The sequence below is a fragment of the Rhagoletis zephyria genome, unplaced genomic scaffold (genome assembly GCF_001687245.7).
Source record: "Rhagoletis zephyria isolate East Lansing unplaced genomic scaffold, Rhagoletis_zephyria_1.1 Rzeph_scaffold_01956, whole genome shotgun sequence".
Lineage (NCBI taxonomy): Eukaryota > Metazoa > Arthropoda > Insecta > Diptera > Tephritidae > Rhagoletis > Rhagoletis zephyria.
The window spans coordinates 54,301-71,897 of record NW_016159040.1 but is presented as its reverse complement, the minus strand read 5'-3'; the positions used below and the strand labels follow the sequence as shown (position 1 = coordinate 71,897).

Below are 17,597 nucleotides of genomic sequence, written 5' to 3'. Positions count from 1 at the left end.
CGTAGTTTTTCGCTATTCTGCTTCGACTCTGCACTACCATGTGCACTACCACGGGTTAATAGAGTAGATACTTGCCTAGGAGTCGGTGCAGTAGCGATTGACTCCAGCAGTACTGGATGGATTTGACAAAAAGTAGTACATGAACAAGTTAAATGGACGGATTTGTAAATACCCTGCAGTACGGGGGAGCGACTACAGGACTGCTGAATCGGTAGCTACCTGATAAACACCGTCAATTACCGACCGACTACTGGCAGTGTAATTCATCGATTACTTTTACAAGGCAATGTCCTAGGCGGTAGTCACCATCGGCTCTCTCTGCACTACCGGGAGTTACTAAAGTAGTCACTTGCGTGATTTATGGGCGCCCTCTGTCGTAGTTTTTCGCTATTCTGCTTCGACTCTGCACTACCATGTGCACTACCACGGGTTAATAGAGTAGATACTTGCCTAGGAGTCGGTGCAGTAGCGATTGACTCCAGCAGTACTGGATGGATTTGACAAAAAGTAGTACATGAACAAGTTAAATGGACGGATTTGTAAATACCCTGCAGTACGGGGGAGCGACTACAGGACTGCTGAATCGGTAGCTACCTGATAAACTCCGTCAATTACCGACCGACTACTTGCAGTGTATTTCATCGATTACTTTTACAAGGCAATGTCCTAGGCGGTAGTCACCATCGGCTCTCTCTGCACTACCGGGAGTTACTAAAGTAGTCACTTGCGTGATTTATGGGCGCCCTCTGTCGTAGTTTTTCGCTATTCTGCTTACGACTGGTTCGACTCTGCACTACCATGTGCACTACCACGGGTTAATAGAGTAGCTACTTACCTACGAGTCGGTGCAGTAGCGGTTCAAAAGTAGCGATTGACTCCAGCAGTACTGGAGGGTACACAATTTTGCGTCACCACGCGCCGTCGCGTAAAATTTTAAATATTTTTACATAACTACTTCGTACCACATGTTCGCTTCGTCTTCGTAAGCGAAATACACATTTCGGATATGGTGAAACCACTGATGATAATGCAGAAATTTTAACTGAAGATAAAACTCAAAACAATATTCTCTGTGTTATATGCTGCGAACAAGCCTTTAAAATTTGACTATAAGGCAGCCGAATGGCAGAAAATAGATCGAGAAAGCTGTTTTATTATTTCACCTATTTATTTCGCCATGGTTCCATGCAAACATTTTAAGGTTTTCCAGCAATGTTTTCAACATATTGAAAAGTATGCAGATAAAATTCATACAAAAGCGCTATGCCCAATTTGTTGAGCAGTTATTAAAGACGACTCTTTTCCTATATTTTGTTAGACTTTTCGTAAGTTAGAATATTTTGTGAATATTACTTTCTTCATACAATTCATCCCATCACATTTTTTGTTTAATTGTATTTTTGGAATAAACAAAGTTATTTTTCCTTCTGTCAGTAAACTGTTTTTGTTACAAATAGTATAAGCAATGGGAAATAAGGCAAAATTTGTTTTATTTACAACCCTTGTTGGAAATAAAGCAAAACTCAGATTTTCGAATTATTTCCTATTTAAAAGTGAAATAAAGTAAATTTTGCGTTATTTCCGTTTGTGTTATTTCACCCCCCCATGACCAACTAGTCAGCCAACAATTTTTTTCCATGCAATCAACTGGTATTTTGAACATGCGGATGTCCTACGAGATGGCAATTGCCAGATTTCGGTCAGAAATATACCAGTCTCATACTAGTTAAAAATAGATAGAAAAATCTCATATATGAATCAATGCGTTATATCTCTGGCACCTGTCTTGATCATGTTTTTTGGTGCTTTAGTTGTAATACATCCAGTCGAAATCTCAGACCATACGATGACCGGTTTAAAGATAAGTAAAGTTTGTCAGAACCGTAATACAAGAAGAATGGCTACTTCCAGCATAACTAAAACTTATTTTGCTTTTCTGAACGCAAGGCTGAGATTCGAGTCATGGGGCAAGGTTTATGATGAGAACAACATATCCAAAGCATATAGCGTCTTTTTAGATATTCTAAAACAACATATAAAGGCTGCAAGCTATTTGTTTATCCCACGTAAATCTGAAATAAAATTAAAACCATGGATTAATAACACTGGACCACAAATTTCAACTTTTTCTCTTTACCAGAAACGCCGTTATGAAATTCTTATGTAAAATCACCCCCTGATTCCGAAAATCAAGGTTATTTTTAATTCTATGGTACCGTTTTTGAGATATTTGCAATTTACCGTTTTTGCAAAAAAAAAAAAAATTGGGTCCACTTTATCATATATATCTCAAGAACGAATTAAGCAATTCCAAAACGGTTTGAAGCTTTTAAAAGGTAATAAAATTTTCTATAAACTGTGCATACAACACTTTTTGCTAGGCCCTGTAGATTCAAAGATAACGAACAATCATTACCGATTTTTTCAATTTTTTTTGTAAAAATATAAAAAAAATTGTACTTTGCGGGGAAGGATCTCGAAAACCTTTTATTTTTTTGCAGATTTTTTTTTTCTCCCTAAGCTCTGTTGTATTACAAAAAAAATAAGCTATCATCGAAGAAAATCGATGCAAAACTACGTAAGTTATAAGCGATCAAATAAAAATACCCAGGTTGCGCAACTTCAATGTATGTACCTATACATACATACATATATTAAAGGTATAAAGTGCAAGTGAGATATTATCCGGATAAACGAATAACACCATAACAATGATAACACTTTTTCTTTAAATAAATCAAATAGTACTTTTAATACTCGAATTGTATTATAGTAGGTAGAGTGGTTGCATCGAAAGGAAGAGTGGTTGGGTTCGAAACCTGCTGTAGGCATGTAGTTATAAACATGTATTTCCGTCAGTTATGGGTAAGTATGCAGGTAGATTTTCAAAATTATAAGACACAGAAAATTTCTAAAGCCTACATCTAAAACAGGTAGTATTTTCTTTTCCCGGCTTGTTATAAAAAGGAACCTTTCTGTCTAGGTAAGATTTGATTTTTTCAATTTTATTCTTGTTCCGAGTATAAATATGAGTTAATGCGCTTTGAAACTTCATAACATCTTCAAGGCTCGCCGGAGATAGTTCAGTTCATAAGTCTAATTTCAAAACCGTGATTTATTAAAAAAAATAAAATGAGTAAAAGGACGCGAGAATTTGAGTGTAATAAGGATCCAGATATGTTCTGTTTCATGTGTGGCCAATATACTATCATAAGGCGACGACGAGTGTTCTCAGATCATATCAAAACTTTATACTCCAAGTATTTTGGAATTGAGCCTAAAAATGCTGAAAAACCATGGACACCGAACACTTTGTGTACATCGTGTCGAGTAGAATTGATTCAGTGGGAATCAGGACAACAAACAAAATTTGATACACCAATGATATGGAGAGAACCTACTTGCCATTCAATAGAGTGTTATATTTGTCAAACAAAAGTACTTGGCGTTGGAAGATCAAGAGGAGTAACCTATGCTAGCGTACCTACAGTGACATTACCAATCAAATTAAGATAAAGATTGTTAGAATATAGTATAAACATAAATAAATTAAAAAAAAAAGTTAAAAATATGGGTAATTTCATTCATAAATTGAACTTTTAACTCAATAGAAACAGAGCATAGCTAGATATTTCACTCTTCTTTATACCATACATACGTTTTGAGGTATACGTTGAAATTGCGCAACCTGGGTATTTTTATTTGATCGCTTATAACTTACGTAGTTTTGCATCGATTTTCTTCGATGATAGCTTATTTTTTTTGTAATACAACAGAGCTTAGGGAGAAAAAAAAATCTGCAAAAAAATAAAAGGTTTTCGAGATCCTTCCCCGCAAAGTACAATTTTTTTTATATTTTTACAAAAAAAATTGAAAAAATCGGTAATGATTGTTCGTTATCTTTGAATCTACAGGGCCTAGCAAAAAGTGTTGTATGCACAGTTTATAGAAAATTTTATTACCTTTTAAAAGCTTCAAACCGTTTTGGAATTGCTTAATTCGTTCTTGAGATATATATGATAAAGTGGACCCAATTTTTTTTTTTTTGCAAAAACGGTAAATTGCAAATATCTCAAAAACGGTACCATAAAATTAAAAATAACCTTGATTTTCGGAATCAGGGGGTGATTTTACATACGAATTTCATAACGGCGTCTCTGGTAAATTTTGGCCGTCGACCAGTGTAAGTGCAGTAACTTGCGGCCAATAATAAACTTCGTAGTCTTTATTGCGATTCAGGTAGGAAAATAAAAAAAGGAGGCCGTTTGCAACGTGATAACTTTTATCGCAATAAGTTTACGTCCTCACAGAGTAAGTCTAAAAAAGAATGAGAACTTATTTTGAATAGAAATTCTAAAACAAATGACACGACCATTGTTTTGAATGACAATTAAGACACTTCCTGTAGTCAAATGTACTAGTTGTAAACTACCTCACAACTAATATGAACCACATGCCCAACTAGTAAGCCAACTATCTTTTTTCCATGCAATCAACTAGTATTTTTAACATGGGGGGGTTCTACGAGATGGCAATTGTCAGATATACCAGTCTCATACTAGTTCAAAATAGGCAGAAAAATGCTAGTCCAATTATGGACCAAAACCACTACTCTGGGAGTCAAAAAATGAAATGAATTCATGAATATACAATAAAAACTTTTGATTAAGTGCACTTTAATATATTACACATTTTTATTTAGCAGCATTAGATTTGCCAATATATAGTGTTAAATTTTTTGAGTATTAAAAGCAAAAATAAACACATAAATATTCCAAACTTTCGAACATAAATTTAAATGCATTTTTCATGAAATGTTATTAAAAGTAAAAGGTTTCAGGTACAATAAATACTATATTTTTATCTCTTTTAATAATATTGAATACGCAAAAGAAAACATTTTAGTTAAAAATAAAATGAATACTTTAGTTCATTTTTGAGTGAACTGAAATAGAAATAAAAGTGATCATAAAAATAAATTAAATTCATTAACTTTGCACATTTCAGTACATTCGTTTTAAAAATTTATAAAGGTAATAATTAATGTTTAAAATTTGAGATTTTGATAAGAATAAAATAAATAAATAATTCAAGCAGTTATTAAATATTCTTAATTTTTATCCATTGTTCGGCTTGTTGATTGATAATAGAAATTAACAAATAATTATATTAATCGTGTGATTAAAAAAAGTCAAAAATAATTGAAAATTATCAAAAATAACTAATTAATGATCTAATTAAAATTAATGATTTAATTAACACTTTTTTTAAGTAATTAATTATTAATCATAAAAAGGGTGGTAATATCGATATTTAATCATTGAACGGTTATCCAAAAAACATGCTTTAATAAATAATCATTATGAATATTAATCATTATTTAACAGGTCTGGTATAATTGAATACGGACTCGATTTAATGGTTTACAATATACCCAAATAAAAGTTATAATATTTTGTGTACTTTATTGTATTAAACTGTCGAAGTAAAATAAAACAGGGGATGAATAAATAGTTTTGTACTTGGTACAAGTCTGGTCATTTTCCAACTAGTTCGGTTTCAGTCAGGAAATTCTGGTTGTAAACTGGTATTTTTCCAGACTGGTATGGGGTTTCACTGCAGGGCACGTACACATACACGTACACATACATGCGTTTATAAACGCTGCAGGGAAGCTACCAGTTGTGAATTAGAATAATATCAGTTTGCCTTTCAGCCCAACTAGTTCACGTTCCATCCTTGTTAGCGACTGCTATTTTTAACAAGGCGATGTCCTACGAGATGTAAATTGTCAGGCTATGCATCGGCATCTACTAGTAGAAATACCAGTAGCATCATACCAGTTTATGAGGTCGTTTGCCAATCATCTCCCGTGAAAAGCATAAGTATGCCATTTTGCTCGCGGCGCTCCAACAGTCGCAATGGCCGACAGAGCAGAGCACTGGCGTGGTATTACTGAGGTCCGCGGTTCAATCCCTGGCGCAGGGAGAAGTTTTTTTATATATTTTTTTCAGACCATAACGATTATAAGAAATAAAATTAAATATTGCTCTATAATTATTACTGAACAATGGAAACGTTGTTTTCATCTCGCGGGACGATTATGTTAAGATGTAAATTACTTCCGTCCTCTCATAATAATTATATGGGACTTTTACTTTTTTTTCGTCTCGCGGACGTTTATATCAAGACGGAAATAATTTAAGTCTTCTCATAATAATTATGTGGGACTTTTATTTCGTCTCGTCTCGTGAGACATTTATTTTAAGACTGAAATGATTTACATATTTTAATAATAATTTTGTGCGGCTTTTATTTTTCTCGTCTCTCGTGACGTTTATTTTAAGATGACAATGATTTACGTCCCACGTTTTCTTTTAATAGAATCGGTGTATGTACAGCCGATTTCACGAAACTAAACGCAAATATCTCCGAGCTCCGAAAAAATATTGTCAAGGTAAAACTTATGTTAAAATATATCGTAGCCAGAACTTTATTTATAGAAACAGAAGTCCTGTGAGTTTAAAAAACGCCCAACATTGCGCGCCATATTTGAATGTATCTCGAAAAAACGCTATATTTTCTTATAGGATATTGACTACGCGATAAAAACCTAAGCCCCCTGCCCCTCACTGTGACCAAGCCTGAAGAAGATATCCCCTTTTCGCAGACCAAATAAAGACATTGGGGCTGATAGGTAACTCCTGTTGGTGCTGTTGAAAACAGCTTTGAAGGCGGAAAATAGATGGTGTCGATCTTTTCCCGCTGGTTGTTTGCAAGATTTGGCGTATTGTGAATGCCTGGTATATTATGGATTTTCCAGGCCTGGAGCCACACTGATAAGGCACCATCAGTTCGTTGACGGTGGCCTTCAGCCTTTCACACAATACGCTCGACCATACTACGTTCAAATTGACGAGCTAAACTTGTTAAATGGGCTTGAACCAGTTAAATGAGCAAAATTTGTTCATAAACAAGTTAAATCGCATGCAATTGTTGTTGGAAAATTGAACCAGTTAAATCATTAAACTCGTTTGAAAACCAATTCGGCGCAGAGTTGTATCAGAAAGCTTTCTGCTCCGATCAATCAGAAAGACCCAAAAGCTTTCATTTGACACGCCAACGTTCAAAAAAATTATATTCTGAAAAATATTAAAAATTATCAAAAATTATCAAAATTGTATGCATGTCTGCCCGCCAAAAAAGGGGCCAAGGCCTCAATTAGTTATTTCCCAAGAGGTCTCATCGAACGCAGAGAAAAATAGTGCATACGAACTAAACATTTTGAAGTCTCTAAGTTATCCGTTTGCGTTAATATCATGAAGCAGACATTCGCACAAAACAAATTGAAATACAAAAACTTGATTTGGAATATTTTTTTTTTTTGAATTTTTATTGGTAATCAAACAACCGTCAAAGTTAACTCCAAATGTTCAATGTGGACGATTGCGTTTTCCAAAAAGCTCTTTTTCATTTAACAAATTTAATTTGGCCAATTTGAACGTAATATAAGAGCTTATAACCTGTCTTTAGAAGGCTGATTCCGCGGCAGTTGGCGCGAGTGGCAGGGTCGCCCTTATGGATTGGGCAGAGCATAGTTGAATTCCAGTCTTCGGGCTAGCGTTATTCTGCATAAGAGTTGGTGCATGCACATTATCAGCTCCTCGCCGCCGTACTTGAATAGTTTAGCTGGCAAGCTGTCAGCTCCCTCAGCTTTCTAATTTTTCAGCCGCGTAATTGCTATTGTCGGCCGCTGTAGTGTAGTGGTAAGCAGTGCCCGCTTCCACTCCGCAGCACCTGGGTTCAAACCCTGGTGAAAGCAACATCGCAAAAATATAGAAAAAATGTTTTTTCTTAACAGCGGTCGTCCCTCGGCAGGCAATGGCAAACCTCCGATTAGGGATGTGCCGGATAGAAATTTTGCCGGATAACCGGATTCCGGGTACCTAGTAAAAAACAAGAGCCGGATTCGGATATCCGATCGGATATCTGGTAAGCTGCTGCCCTTAGTAAATTTCACAATATTGTTATATTAGTTTCTTTGTTTAGCGACGTACTTGTGACCCAACCCCGATTATCGATTAGAAATAGAGGAGAAACGTCAAAGACAAAAGATAAAAAACAATGAATGCCGCTAAGCAAAAACGCGCGGTTGGTGTATTTTTATTTTAGATTAGGTTAGGTTACGGTGGTTGCCACTCTTATTTTAAAATTTTATGGATTTTCAACTATTGTGCGTTCTTACATATCGTCACGCTTTCCGTATTGTAATGTTTCATTTTTGTCGTTTTTTCTGACATCAGTAGATCTAAGAGTAGGGTTGATGGTGAACTAATTCGAAAATATAAATCAGTTAGCATGGAAACCAATTGATGTGTCGGAGGTTTAACGTGAGTACTTGCCGAAGACGACCCACTCTCAAATCTCACGGCGCTCAAACACACACGGCTCAAATCAATGTGAAGATCAGCACCCTGACTTGCGAGCGTCTGGGTGTCACTAACTATCTTGGTAGGGTTCGAGACCTATCGAAGCCTCTGCTGAGCTATGGGTCCGGCATCCGGTTGCAATGCAACTTCAAATCGAGCCAACAAATATCAACTCTACTCGCATTTGAGTATTGAGCGACAACCAACACGATACCCTACGTAGGACCGTACCCAAGAACCGGCCAAAGTAAATTCTGGGGGCTCCTATTCCCCGTGGTACCATAATAAAGTCTCTGGTCCCGGTCAGTGGTGACCATCAACCCACAGATTACTCTGCTCGTTTACGCCTCCTAAATACATCTCGGACAAAGTCCCCGAAATTTGTCGCTGTCCAACCGTTTTACCCCCAGGCTGTCCACATTCCTCACGACCGTGTATTCCTGAAATTCACAGAGCACGTGTTCAACATCCTTAAAATCTGCTCCATGCTCATCCCTCAGATCCACGGTGGTTCCTCTTGTGCAAAAATGCATTAACAAGAACGTGCCCTGTTGAGACAAAACCCAAACTCTGACAAAGCCTGAATTCCGGATTCTCTCTCACAAACCCAATACTCGGAATGAATCGCTACGTGATACGACCATTGGGGCTACTGTCCCAAGGATCCTGGCACATACCGGCAAGTCTATCCTGCAGCAACCGTTTGCAAGTCACCGCCCGATATCCACTCCGTAAAATTCGATATTCCCACACCCCTTCTTAATCTGAAGGTCATAACTCCCGCTATGACCACCAGATCAAGAGGGAGGCTCCACCATAAGCACCTGCAGTGCGTTCGTCGAAACAGTGCGACACACCGGTGGGCAAGCTTGCAACAATGTCCTTTGGCATAGTAGAAACTTCTGGCACCCCACAACAGACATAGCTGGCTCGTACCAAAAAGCGGACCCGAAAGTGGCACAAGCCACGAATAGGCCCCGATAAATAGTACGAACAGCACGTCGGCCGAAGTCCCAGTCACATCTGGGGATGCGACGTACCTGTCACATAACACCAACCAGACGCTCTTTTAGGCGCACCAAGTTGGAAGCAAAGCTCATATGAAAAAGGCCGAACTCTAGTGAAAGCGAGCTCACCAGGATATTTGGCAATGCTTCGAGGAAATCGCCAATGGCTCTAAAGCTGATCCAGGTTTTGTAGTGATATAAATAGCCAAACGATGGGTAGACAATGGATAGGCAGCGATTTAGAAAAGGTGAAATATTTACAGCTACCCTTTATAGCTAGAAAAAAAGATCCTTTAATTTGGTGGAAGAATAGTCGCAAACAATTTATAATTTTGTTTACACTGGCAATAAATTATCTCTGCCACCACCTTGCTTAGTGTACTCAAAAGGAGAGTTCCGTGCATCAGGTAGCATTTATGTTGAAAACAGAAATAGGTTGAATATTTATAACTATAATTACTAATTAAATACTATTAGTTTTGATTATAAAAATGCAAAAAAAAAATCTGAGCTCGATTTTTAAATTGAAACTTCTGTAACAGAAATCCGGAAATAAGGCGTGATTTTAGTTAGTATCCGGCCGGATAGGCGGATAACAGAAAAACGGCCGGACAAGCAGGATTCCGGATATCTATCTACCTAGCACATTCCTGCTTTAAATACTCCTCTGTGCGGCGACCAAAATCACACTCAAAAGTCTCTCATCAGGCCCCTCGTGATGTATGGCCAAGAAGCGTGTGCGACGCCATATGAGGCGGGAGTGTTAGAGAGAAAGATTCTACGGAAAACGCGTGGCACTTTACTTACTTGTGACGGCAAGTACCCGAGGTGATCGAGGTCTCAGCTGTAGGAGTATTAAAACGACNACGCGTGGCACTTTACTTACTTGTGACGGCAAGTACCCGAGGTGATCGAGCTCTCAGCTGTAGGAGTATTAAAACGACATTGNAATTGGCACAGTTCTGCGATTTATAATACAGGAGCTATGCTGGCCAGGTCATGGCATACGAATGGATGCAAATGCTCCAGCCCTGCCAGTATTCGCTCCAGTACCCACTCGGGGTAGCAGAAGAGAAGGAAGACATTGTTTTCGTTGGAAAGATCATGGGAAGATAGATTTATATTACGCTCTCATTGAGCCACTTACTCGAGTTTAACGTTTTGAGTTTATGAACAACTGTCAAGTGTTCGCATTTGGGGGTGTGTAAGAAACTCAGAGTTTAATATGAAATTTTTTTATTTACTTTTTCTTTTTCTCATTTAGTCTGTTCGCGGACTACAGGATTTAACACACACACATAAGTCTAGAGTATCAACCGTTTAGCTATAAAAAAAACACGAAATGAGAATCGATCGATAGAACTGTTTACGCTGATTTCAACGATAGCAAAATATTTGTGGCAAAAAAACACATNGATTTAACACACACACATAAGTCTAGAGTATCAACCGTTTAGCTATAAAACAAACACGAAATGAGAATCGATCGATAGAACTGTTTACGCTGATTTCAACGATAGCAAAATATTTGTGGCAAAAAAACACACCAGTAAAAGAGGTTAAAGTTCAACTTTTCTATTTCTTATGTGTTAATATCTCGGAAACTACTTAAAAGATTATGCTCATTTCAACGTAATTTTAATACCTTTTATGCGACGTATTTACGATAACCAGTTTTAAAATAAATTGTGTATAAACGCCAATTAAAAAATAAATAAATTTTTTTTTAGTATTTCTGGACTAAAAATATAAAGAAGTATACAAGTTATATACATAGATGAAAGACAAATTAATTACCTTTATTTCGACGTCATTCGTTTTTTAATAGGTTATGTTGTTCAGAAGATATTAATATTTAAAAAATCAAAAAATTGAACTTTAACTATTGATATCTTCTTTATATTTTACTTCCGCCAGATAATTTTGGTAGGGTTGATCATCACAAAAAGTTCTATCGAGCCATATTTTTGTCTTTTGCATAGCTAGATTTTTGAAATCAGCACAAGAAGTTGTATCGAGCCATATTATTGATTTTTGCATAGCTAGATTGTTGATATTCTACACTTATGTGCACGGAACGACCTCGGACTATTTCTGATAAAATCCTGCAGTACGGGAACAGACTAACTGTCGGTAATACCATGTTCTTACCGACAACGAGAACACTTTGAAAACGAGTTTTGGGATGGTGGGCTGAAGACTGTTCACACCGGCTGTTAGCGTTTTCGTTGACATTTCTTACATCCTCTGATTACAGTTTCGCTACGCAAAAACCAAACCAAAATGATTTTCCCTCATTTTCTTTTCATTAGCAACCTCTTACTTTCATTCTTATATTACTTTGGGCAGCCAATTAACAATAAATCCTAAATGGCGTATTAAATATGAAAAATATGACTTCCACTTCGATAAATAATCGAAAAAACTAGTGAAGACACCGATTGGAATGAGTGGAACGTGAGTTTTCAAGTAGTTTTCAGCGAAAACTGGTTTTCGTTTGACAGATTTTACATGGACGAAAACACAAGTTTTAGGTCGAAAACCAGTTTTAGCAACGAAAACATGTTTTCGATGTCGGTCAGAATATGGCATAAGTTGGTTGCAGGTTTTGATTATCAAAGATACAAACCAAATTCGGCCAGAAAAAAGGGTTGCATTCGCATAAACTCCAAATAAAAGTGGTGTTTAAGGAGAGTTTAACGAAATTGTTTGTAAGGTAAACTCCGAGTTTGAGAGTAGAGTTAAGCGTTAAACTCCAAAATGGCCCAAAAACTCGAGCTTGTGGCTCAATGAGAACGCTTTATAAGCCGAACTAGGTGTTTCTGATTTGCACCAGCTATCTGAAAGGACTACTTGTGTGCTATAATGTGCTTGAGAAAAAGCAATTAAGCGGTTATACCACCAATCAAGAAGAAGAAGAAGAATATTCTACAATAAATTCCAATACCCAAATCCTTCATATGAGTTATTATCGGAAAAGGGTTGATCTGCTGACACTGGCATATTGGCCAACAACCCAGTCAAAACCCGCGTTATATACGCTTAGTACTACAAAAAGTTTATGTAAGAAATTCAAAAACTTTCCATCATTTAACATAGGGCTCCTGGAGAAATCTAACGCATAATCGTTTTCCATGTGAGCAGTTTTCTCTTTCTTTTACATAGAATTCGCTATTATATTATCCCATTTGTTATTGTTTCTTTTCAATCAAGGAACGGCATATATGTATCGCTAATAAGTAAATCTGTTGATTTTTATTGTAAATGTATGGGAGAATACGTTCCCAGCATAAACCAAATTGGGGACCACTTTTCGAGAGTAACCGCTTACCTTTTCATTTACAGAACGCATTATTTTAACATTTGCATGTCATTGGAGGTAATCGAATAAATGTAAAATTTCTTGTCTTTGCATTACATGTAATGCAATGGATAAGCGAAAATTGTCTTGAGGCGACTTGTATTTGTTAATCCTTTGATACAGAAATAAGTACTTCCCAAAAAGTTTAAAGCTTTTGCTGGGTTAGGTTGGTCTANATTACATGTAATGCAATGGATAAGCGAAAATTGTCTTGAGGCGACTTGTAACTATTTGTTAATCCTTTGATACAGAAATAAGTACTTCCCAAAAAGTTTAAAGCTTTTGCTGGGTTAGGTTGGTCTTGCTGGCTAGTGATTCTCACACACACAATCTCACTATTATGCTGACTACAATTTGCCCTGCCGATCGTTTTTACTTTCCGAGCTAGCCTTGCGATCTGTGCACGCGTTGGCAGGCGAAGTCCCTCTCGACGCATATGTGCATTCATAACTAGCTGATTAAATAAAAGATACAAAAATAAATGAAAGGGTTTCCCAGTAAAATATCAACAAAAAAATACTAAGTACATAAACATTTAACTCCCATTTACACTTAAATTCCCCGCAGAAGAAGAAATCTAGTCGGTCAACATTTGATTAGATGTGTTAACTTACCTGACCAATTTGATCCATAAGTTTGTATTGGTTTAGTTGTAAAAAGCTCCCTGATTGCTCTATTGAAACACGACGAGATTCTCTTAAAGGAGGTCGACGTCTATTACTTCGAGGACTATAATAGGGATTTGTATACGGAGTATAAGGTGGATTTGAATATATTGAACGCGATTCAAGACACTGGTGTTTCGATGTAATAAAGTGGCTAAGAGAATTAACTGAACATTCATTTGCATTTGACGTTGATTTCTCCATAGTAGGGTATGATTGACTTAAGCGTTGTCTGAACTACTGCGCTGTTATCACATTTGCATTTAGACGGTTATGAAGTTCACCTGAAAGGAAATCACATTTATCAAAACAAAAATATTACAAATGGTTAAAAGCTAAGTGTAAATATGTATTTGAGGTAGATTTTTGGTGTCGATTCAATTTCCTAAAGTATATACATATGTATACACTATTAACATGTTTATATAAACAAATAAGATGCTTTCACTGGTTGCACTTTAGCGTTGGCACTTTTCTACGATCGTAGTAAACTTATGGGCGTCTGAGCAACACCATATGCAACATAAATAGGCAAACCCGGTCAAATTTTCACATAAACGAAGAGTAACGATTCTAGAGTTAGCCTTAAGCGCTTGGTTGTACTAACATTACAGTGCAGGGCATGTGAAGGAGGGGTGTAATTATAATCCGCATAGAGCGCAAAATCTCCCAAAATCAGCTGTTCAGTGTAATCAGTTAGTCAGTTCCAGTACTCCATGATTTAGCTGGGAATATATAACCGAAGAACGCGTATTCCTAGCCTAAATAAAATCGGCATTACCGTTAGTTGCTGCTTTTTGTCATAACTTTTAATGGAATAGCAGCAACTAACTTTATAATCGACTTTATTTGGACTATGAATATGCCACAATGTATGTATCCGAACAACTTCACAGGAAATTGCGCAGATCTGATGAAGTACTCATGTTACGCGTAGGTGTAACCAGCGCTTTAACCGGATGTCGCTAGCAGAGAGAAATATCCAATGTTTGAGAAGGATACGAAGTTGCGCAAAGAGCTAACAATTCCCAAGCATAGACTTAAAATGCGGCTCAACATAGGCAAAAATTTAGTTCGCCTTATTGAAATTTTTCTTAGAAATCAAACAATACATTCTCGAAGAAAGTAAATGTTCACTTACTATTGACAAAAGTACTGAGGTAAGCTGTAAAAAGAGTTTAGTTATATTCAAAGGAGCAAGTGGTGAAGGATTTCGGCTGGAGCGGAGCTTTGTTGTGCTGGTTATTCTCACAACTCAAAGAAAAGTTAAGGTTAAGTGCAAAGATATCACAAAACTTACCGTCAATGAAAAGCGGCAAAAATATTTACTGAATTTTATTCAAAAGATTAGTTGCAAAACTCGTTTTTATTAAAATATTTTGATATCTTGTTTGCAGCGGTGCCATGAACTGAAAAATTAAGTAGAAATTTTAAAATCAAAAACTGCTTTAATTTTAACAAAACTGCTTTGCTTTCAGCTCTAAAGCGCTTCTGAAAAAGCTTGCTGTATGAACACTTTCAAACAGAACGTGCTCGTCTACGTTGCATTCCGGACACAGAGGTGAATCAACCAAGCCAAAGCTGTTCAAGTACTTACGGAAGCAGCTGTGGCCAGTTAAAAACTGCGTTAAGTGGAAGTATAAGTCCCAATGCTTTCTGTTCACCCATTTTCCAATACTAGGGATGAGGGTTTATGTCCACCTTCTATCTGTTGAGTTTTCCCAATGCACCTACCATTCTCTCATCGATTCACCCTTTTCCTGTGCGGTAATTGCCAGAACATCAGCATCGCCTTACTTCCTTCTGTGGTAAACTCTCGCTCTTTCTACGGTTGATAAGTCGATAGGGTCATACCAGCAATTAACATTGCTGCATCGTCCGACTTCATCTTATACGCACTCTGAGAGCACTGAGTCTGTATACAGCCTAGTACGGTTTTTTGTAGACCTTCACTTCCAAAGATTTTGCAAAGATTGGGGCCGCACATAGTAATACCGTTTCCAGTAGTGCGCGTTTACCGCCCCTAGGGCCGCCGACGTTAGGCAGCATTCTTGATAGCACTCCGTATACCTTTCATGCTTTTTGGGTCATGTTTTCTGCGTGTTGACCAGAGCTGAGCTTTTCGTCTATTATCACCCCAGGTATTTTAGCTGGCGTGAGGATTGGGTTGCGGTATCAGGTTTTTTTGCTGCTACTTATGACGATCGCCTCCGTTTTTTCAGCTGCGATAGATAAACATACGCTTTCCAGATATTTTATCACCGCTTTGATCGCGGTGTTTGCCTTCTTTGACCCCTTGAATTTGCCTAGCTGCTACTAGTAACGCGATGTCATCCGCAAACCCAACAATGTCTGCTCCGTCCGGAAACGGTAGTCGCAGCACGCAGTGTTTCTACTGTATGGAGTCAGGCGGAAAAAAGTCATGGTGACATGGGCCTAGAGAAGAAAAGCAAAAGTCATAAATACAGAATTTCAGATCATTTACTCACCCCCCTCTCCACGAACGGTGCATTTCCAAAAAAAAACTGGAATCGGTGCGATACTGACTCATAAATTTAGTTGCCTTTGGCGCAGCCCATTAAAGAAAGTGTTTTTTTTTCACCTGTATTCAATTCTTTAAGTGTCGCGGCATATTTATTTATTTATTTTATATATTTAAATAAATAAAATAAATAAATAAATCGGACCCTAAATGAAGTTTTTCGGAACAACTCCACTCCTACTCCACCTACTGAAAAAACAAACAAAATGCGCACCTCCCCTTTGAAATACCTTTCGAACAAAAGAAGAATCATTCAAATTGGTTGAGAAACATAGGAGCAGTAGGGAGGAATAGATTTGTATGGGATTTCGTTAGCGTATTAATATATAGATAGTAGATGGTGAAACCAAAGCAGGCATTCATAGGCTTATATGCAAATTGGAATAAATCGGCTCTGGAGCCACCTATCGGGTCCATTTTGACGTAGAATACGTCTTACCTTATATCGTAAGGGGTCTATGCTGAAATGTTGTAGTTGTAATTTTTAGAGCTTCACAATAACGTTTATTGCACGAGAATAATGAAGCGATTTCAAAGAAAAGTATGGCGTTTCAAACATAAAATTCTAAACCTATCGACAGATTCATTTTTTAAGTAACAAATTCGGTTTCTGTCGTAAAAACAACGATAAACATTGCCTTATTTTGGGGTCAATTTTAAAGTGCTCTAGCAACTTATTGTTGGCATATATAACTTTCATTTTCGGGATATAGGTTCTTTGGAGCAGTGGAAATATTATCGTGTACAAATTTTATATAAATTCAACAAATATTGACTATTTTAAGGCAAAAAATGTTTGAAAAAATTTGCAAATTTTTTTTATTACCAATATGCTCGAAAACCGCTCGAATGATTTTGCTTTTGTGTTCTCTAATCAAAAATTCAAGAGTTTTCCTTTCGTATGGTATATGGGAAGTATTGGTTGATATCTTCTTTATATGTTTATTTTATTCAAATATATGGGCATAAATGATTTTCCATACAAAATCCCTTCGTCATTAGTTTGCAAACACGTGCATGCATTGGAAGTGCATTATCGATTTTGTTATCGGTTTTGTTACTGATATTTTCATCGATTTTGCTATCGATATTGTTATCGCTTTTAATATCGGTATTCTTATCGTTTTTTTTATCGATACTCATCAGGGCGCACGCCACAAGGCGGAGGAGAAGCTCGGCCAAACACTAACATATGTGTAAGCGCCATTCTATTATTATTATTATTTGATCGATTTTGCTATCGATATTGTTATCGCTTTTAATATCGGTATTTTTATCGTTTTTTTATCGATACTCATCAGGGCGCACGCCACAAGGCGGAGGAGAAGCTCGGCCAAACACTAACATATGTGTAAGCGCCATTCTATTATTATTATTATTATTTGATCGATTTTGCTATCAATATTGCCACCGTTTTTGTTATCGATATTTTTATCGATTTTGTTATCGACTTTATTATCGATTTTTTGATAGATTTTGTTAACGATTTTGCTATCGACTTTGGAACCGACTTGGTTATCGATCTTGGAATCGATTTTTTTATCGATTTATTAATCGATTTTGTTACCGATGTTTTTATCAATTTTGTTGTCG

At 36.8% G+C, this 17,597-nt stretch overlaps 1 protein-coding gene across 1 annotated transcript in view; it reads right to left on the bottom strand.

Moving 5' to 3' along the window:
• Window positions 1-1,827: 1,827 nt before the first annotated feature.
• Window positions 1,828-17,597, bottom strand: part of LOC108365685 (calcium/calmodulin-dependent protein kinase kinase 2-like) — a 33,028-nt gene continuing 17,258 nt past the window's right edge. The window contains exons 2-3 of the mRNA XM_017619799.1: window positions 13,412-13,746; window positions 1,828-2,072 (exon numbers count right to left, since the gene is read on the bottom strand). Coding sequence (XP_017475288.1) covers window positions 2,058-2,072; window positions 13,412-13,666 — 270 coding nt within the window. The 5' untranslated portion in view covers window positions 13,667-13,746 and the 3' untranslated portion in view covers window positions 1,828-2,057. The remainder of the gene's footprint in view (window positions 2,073-13,411; window positions 13,747-17,597) is intronic.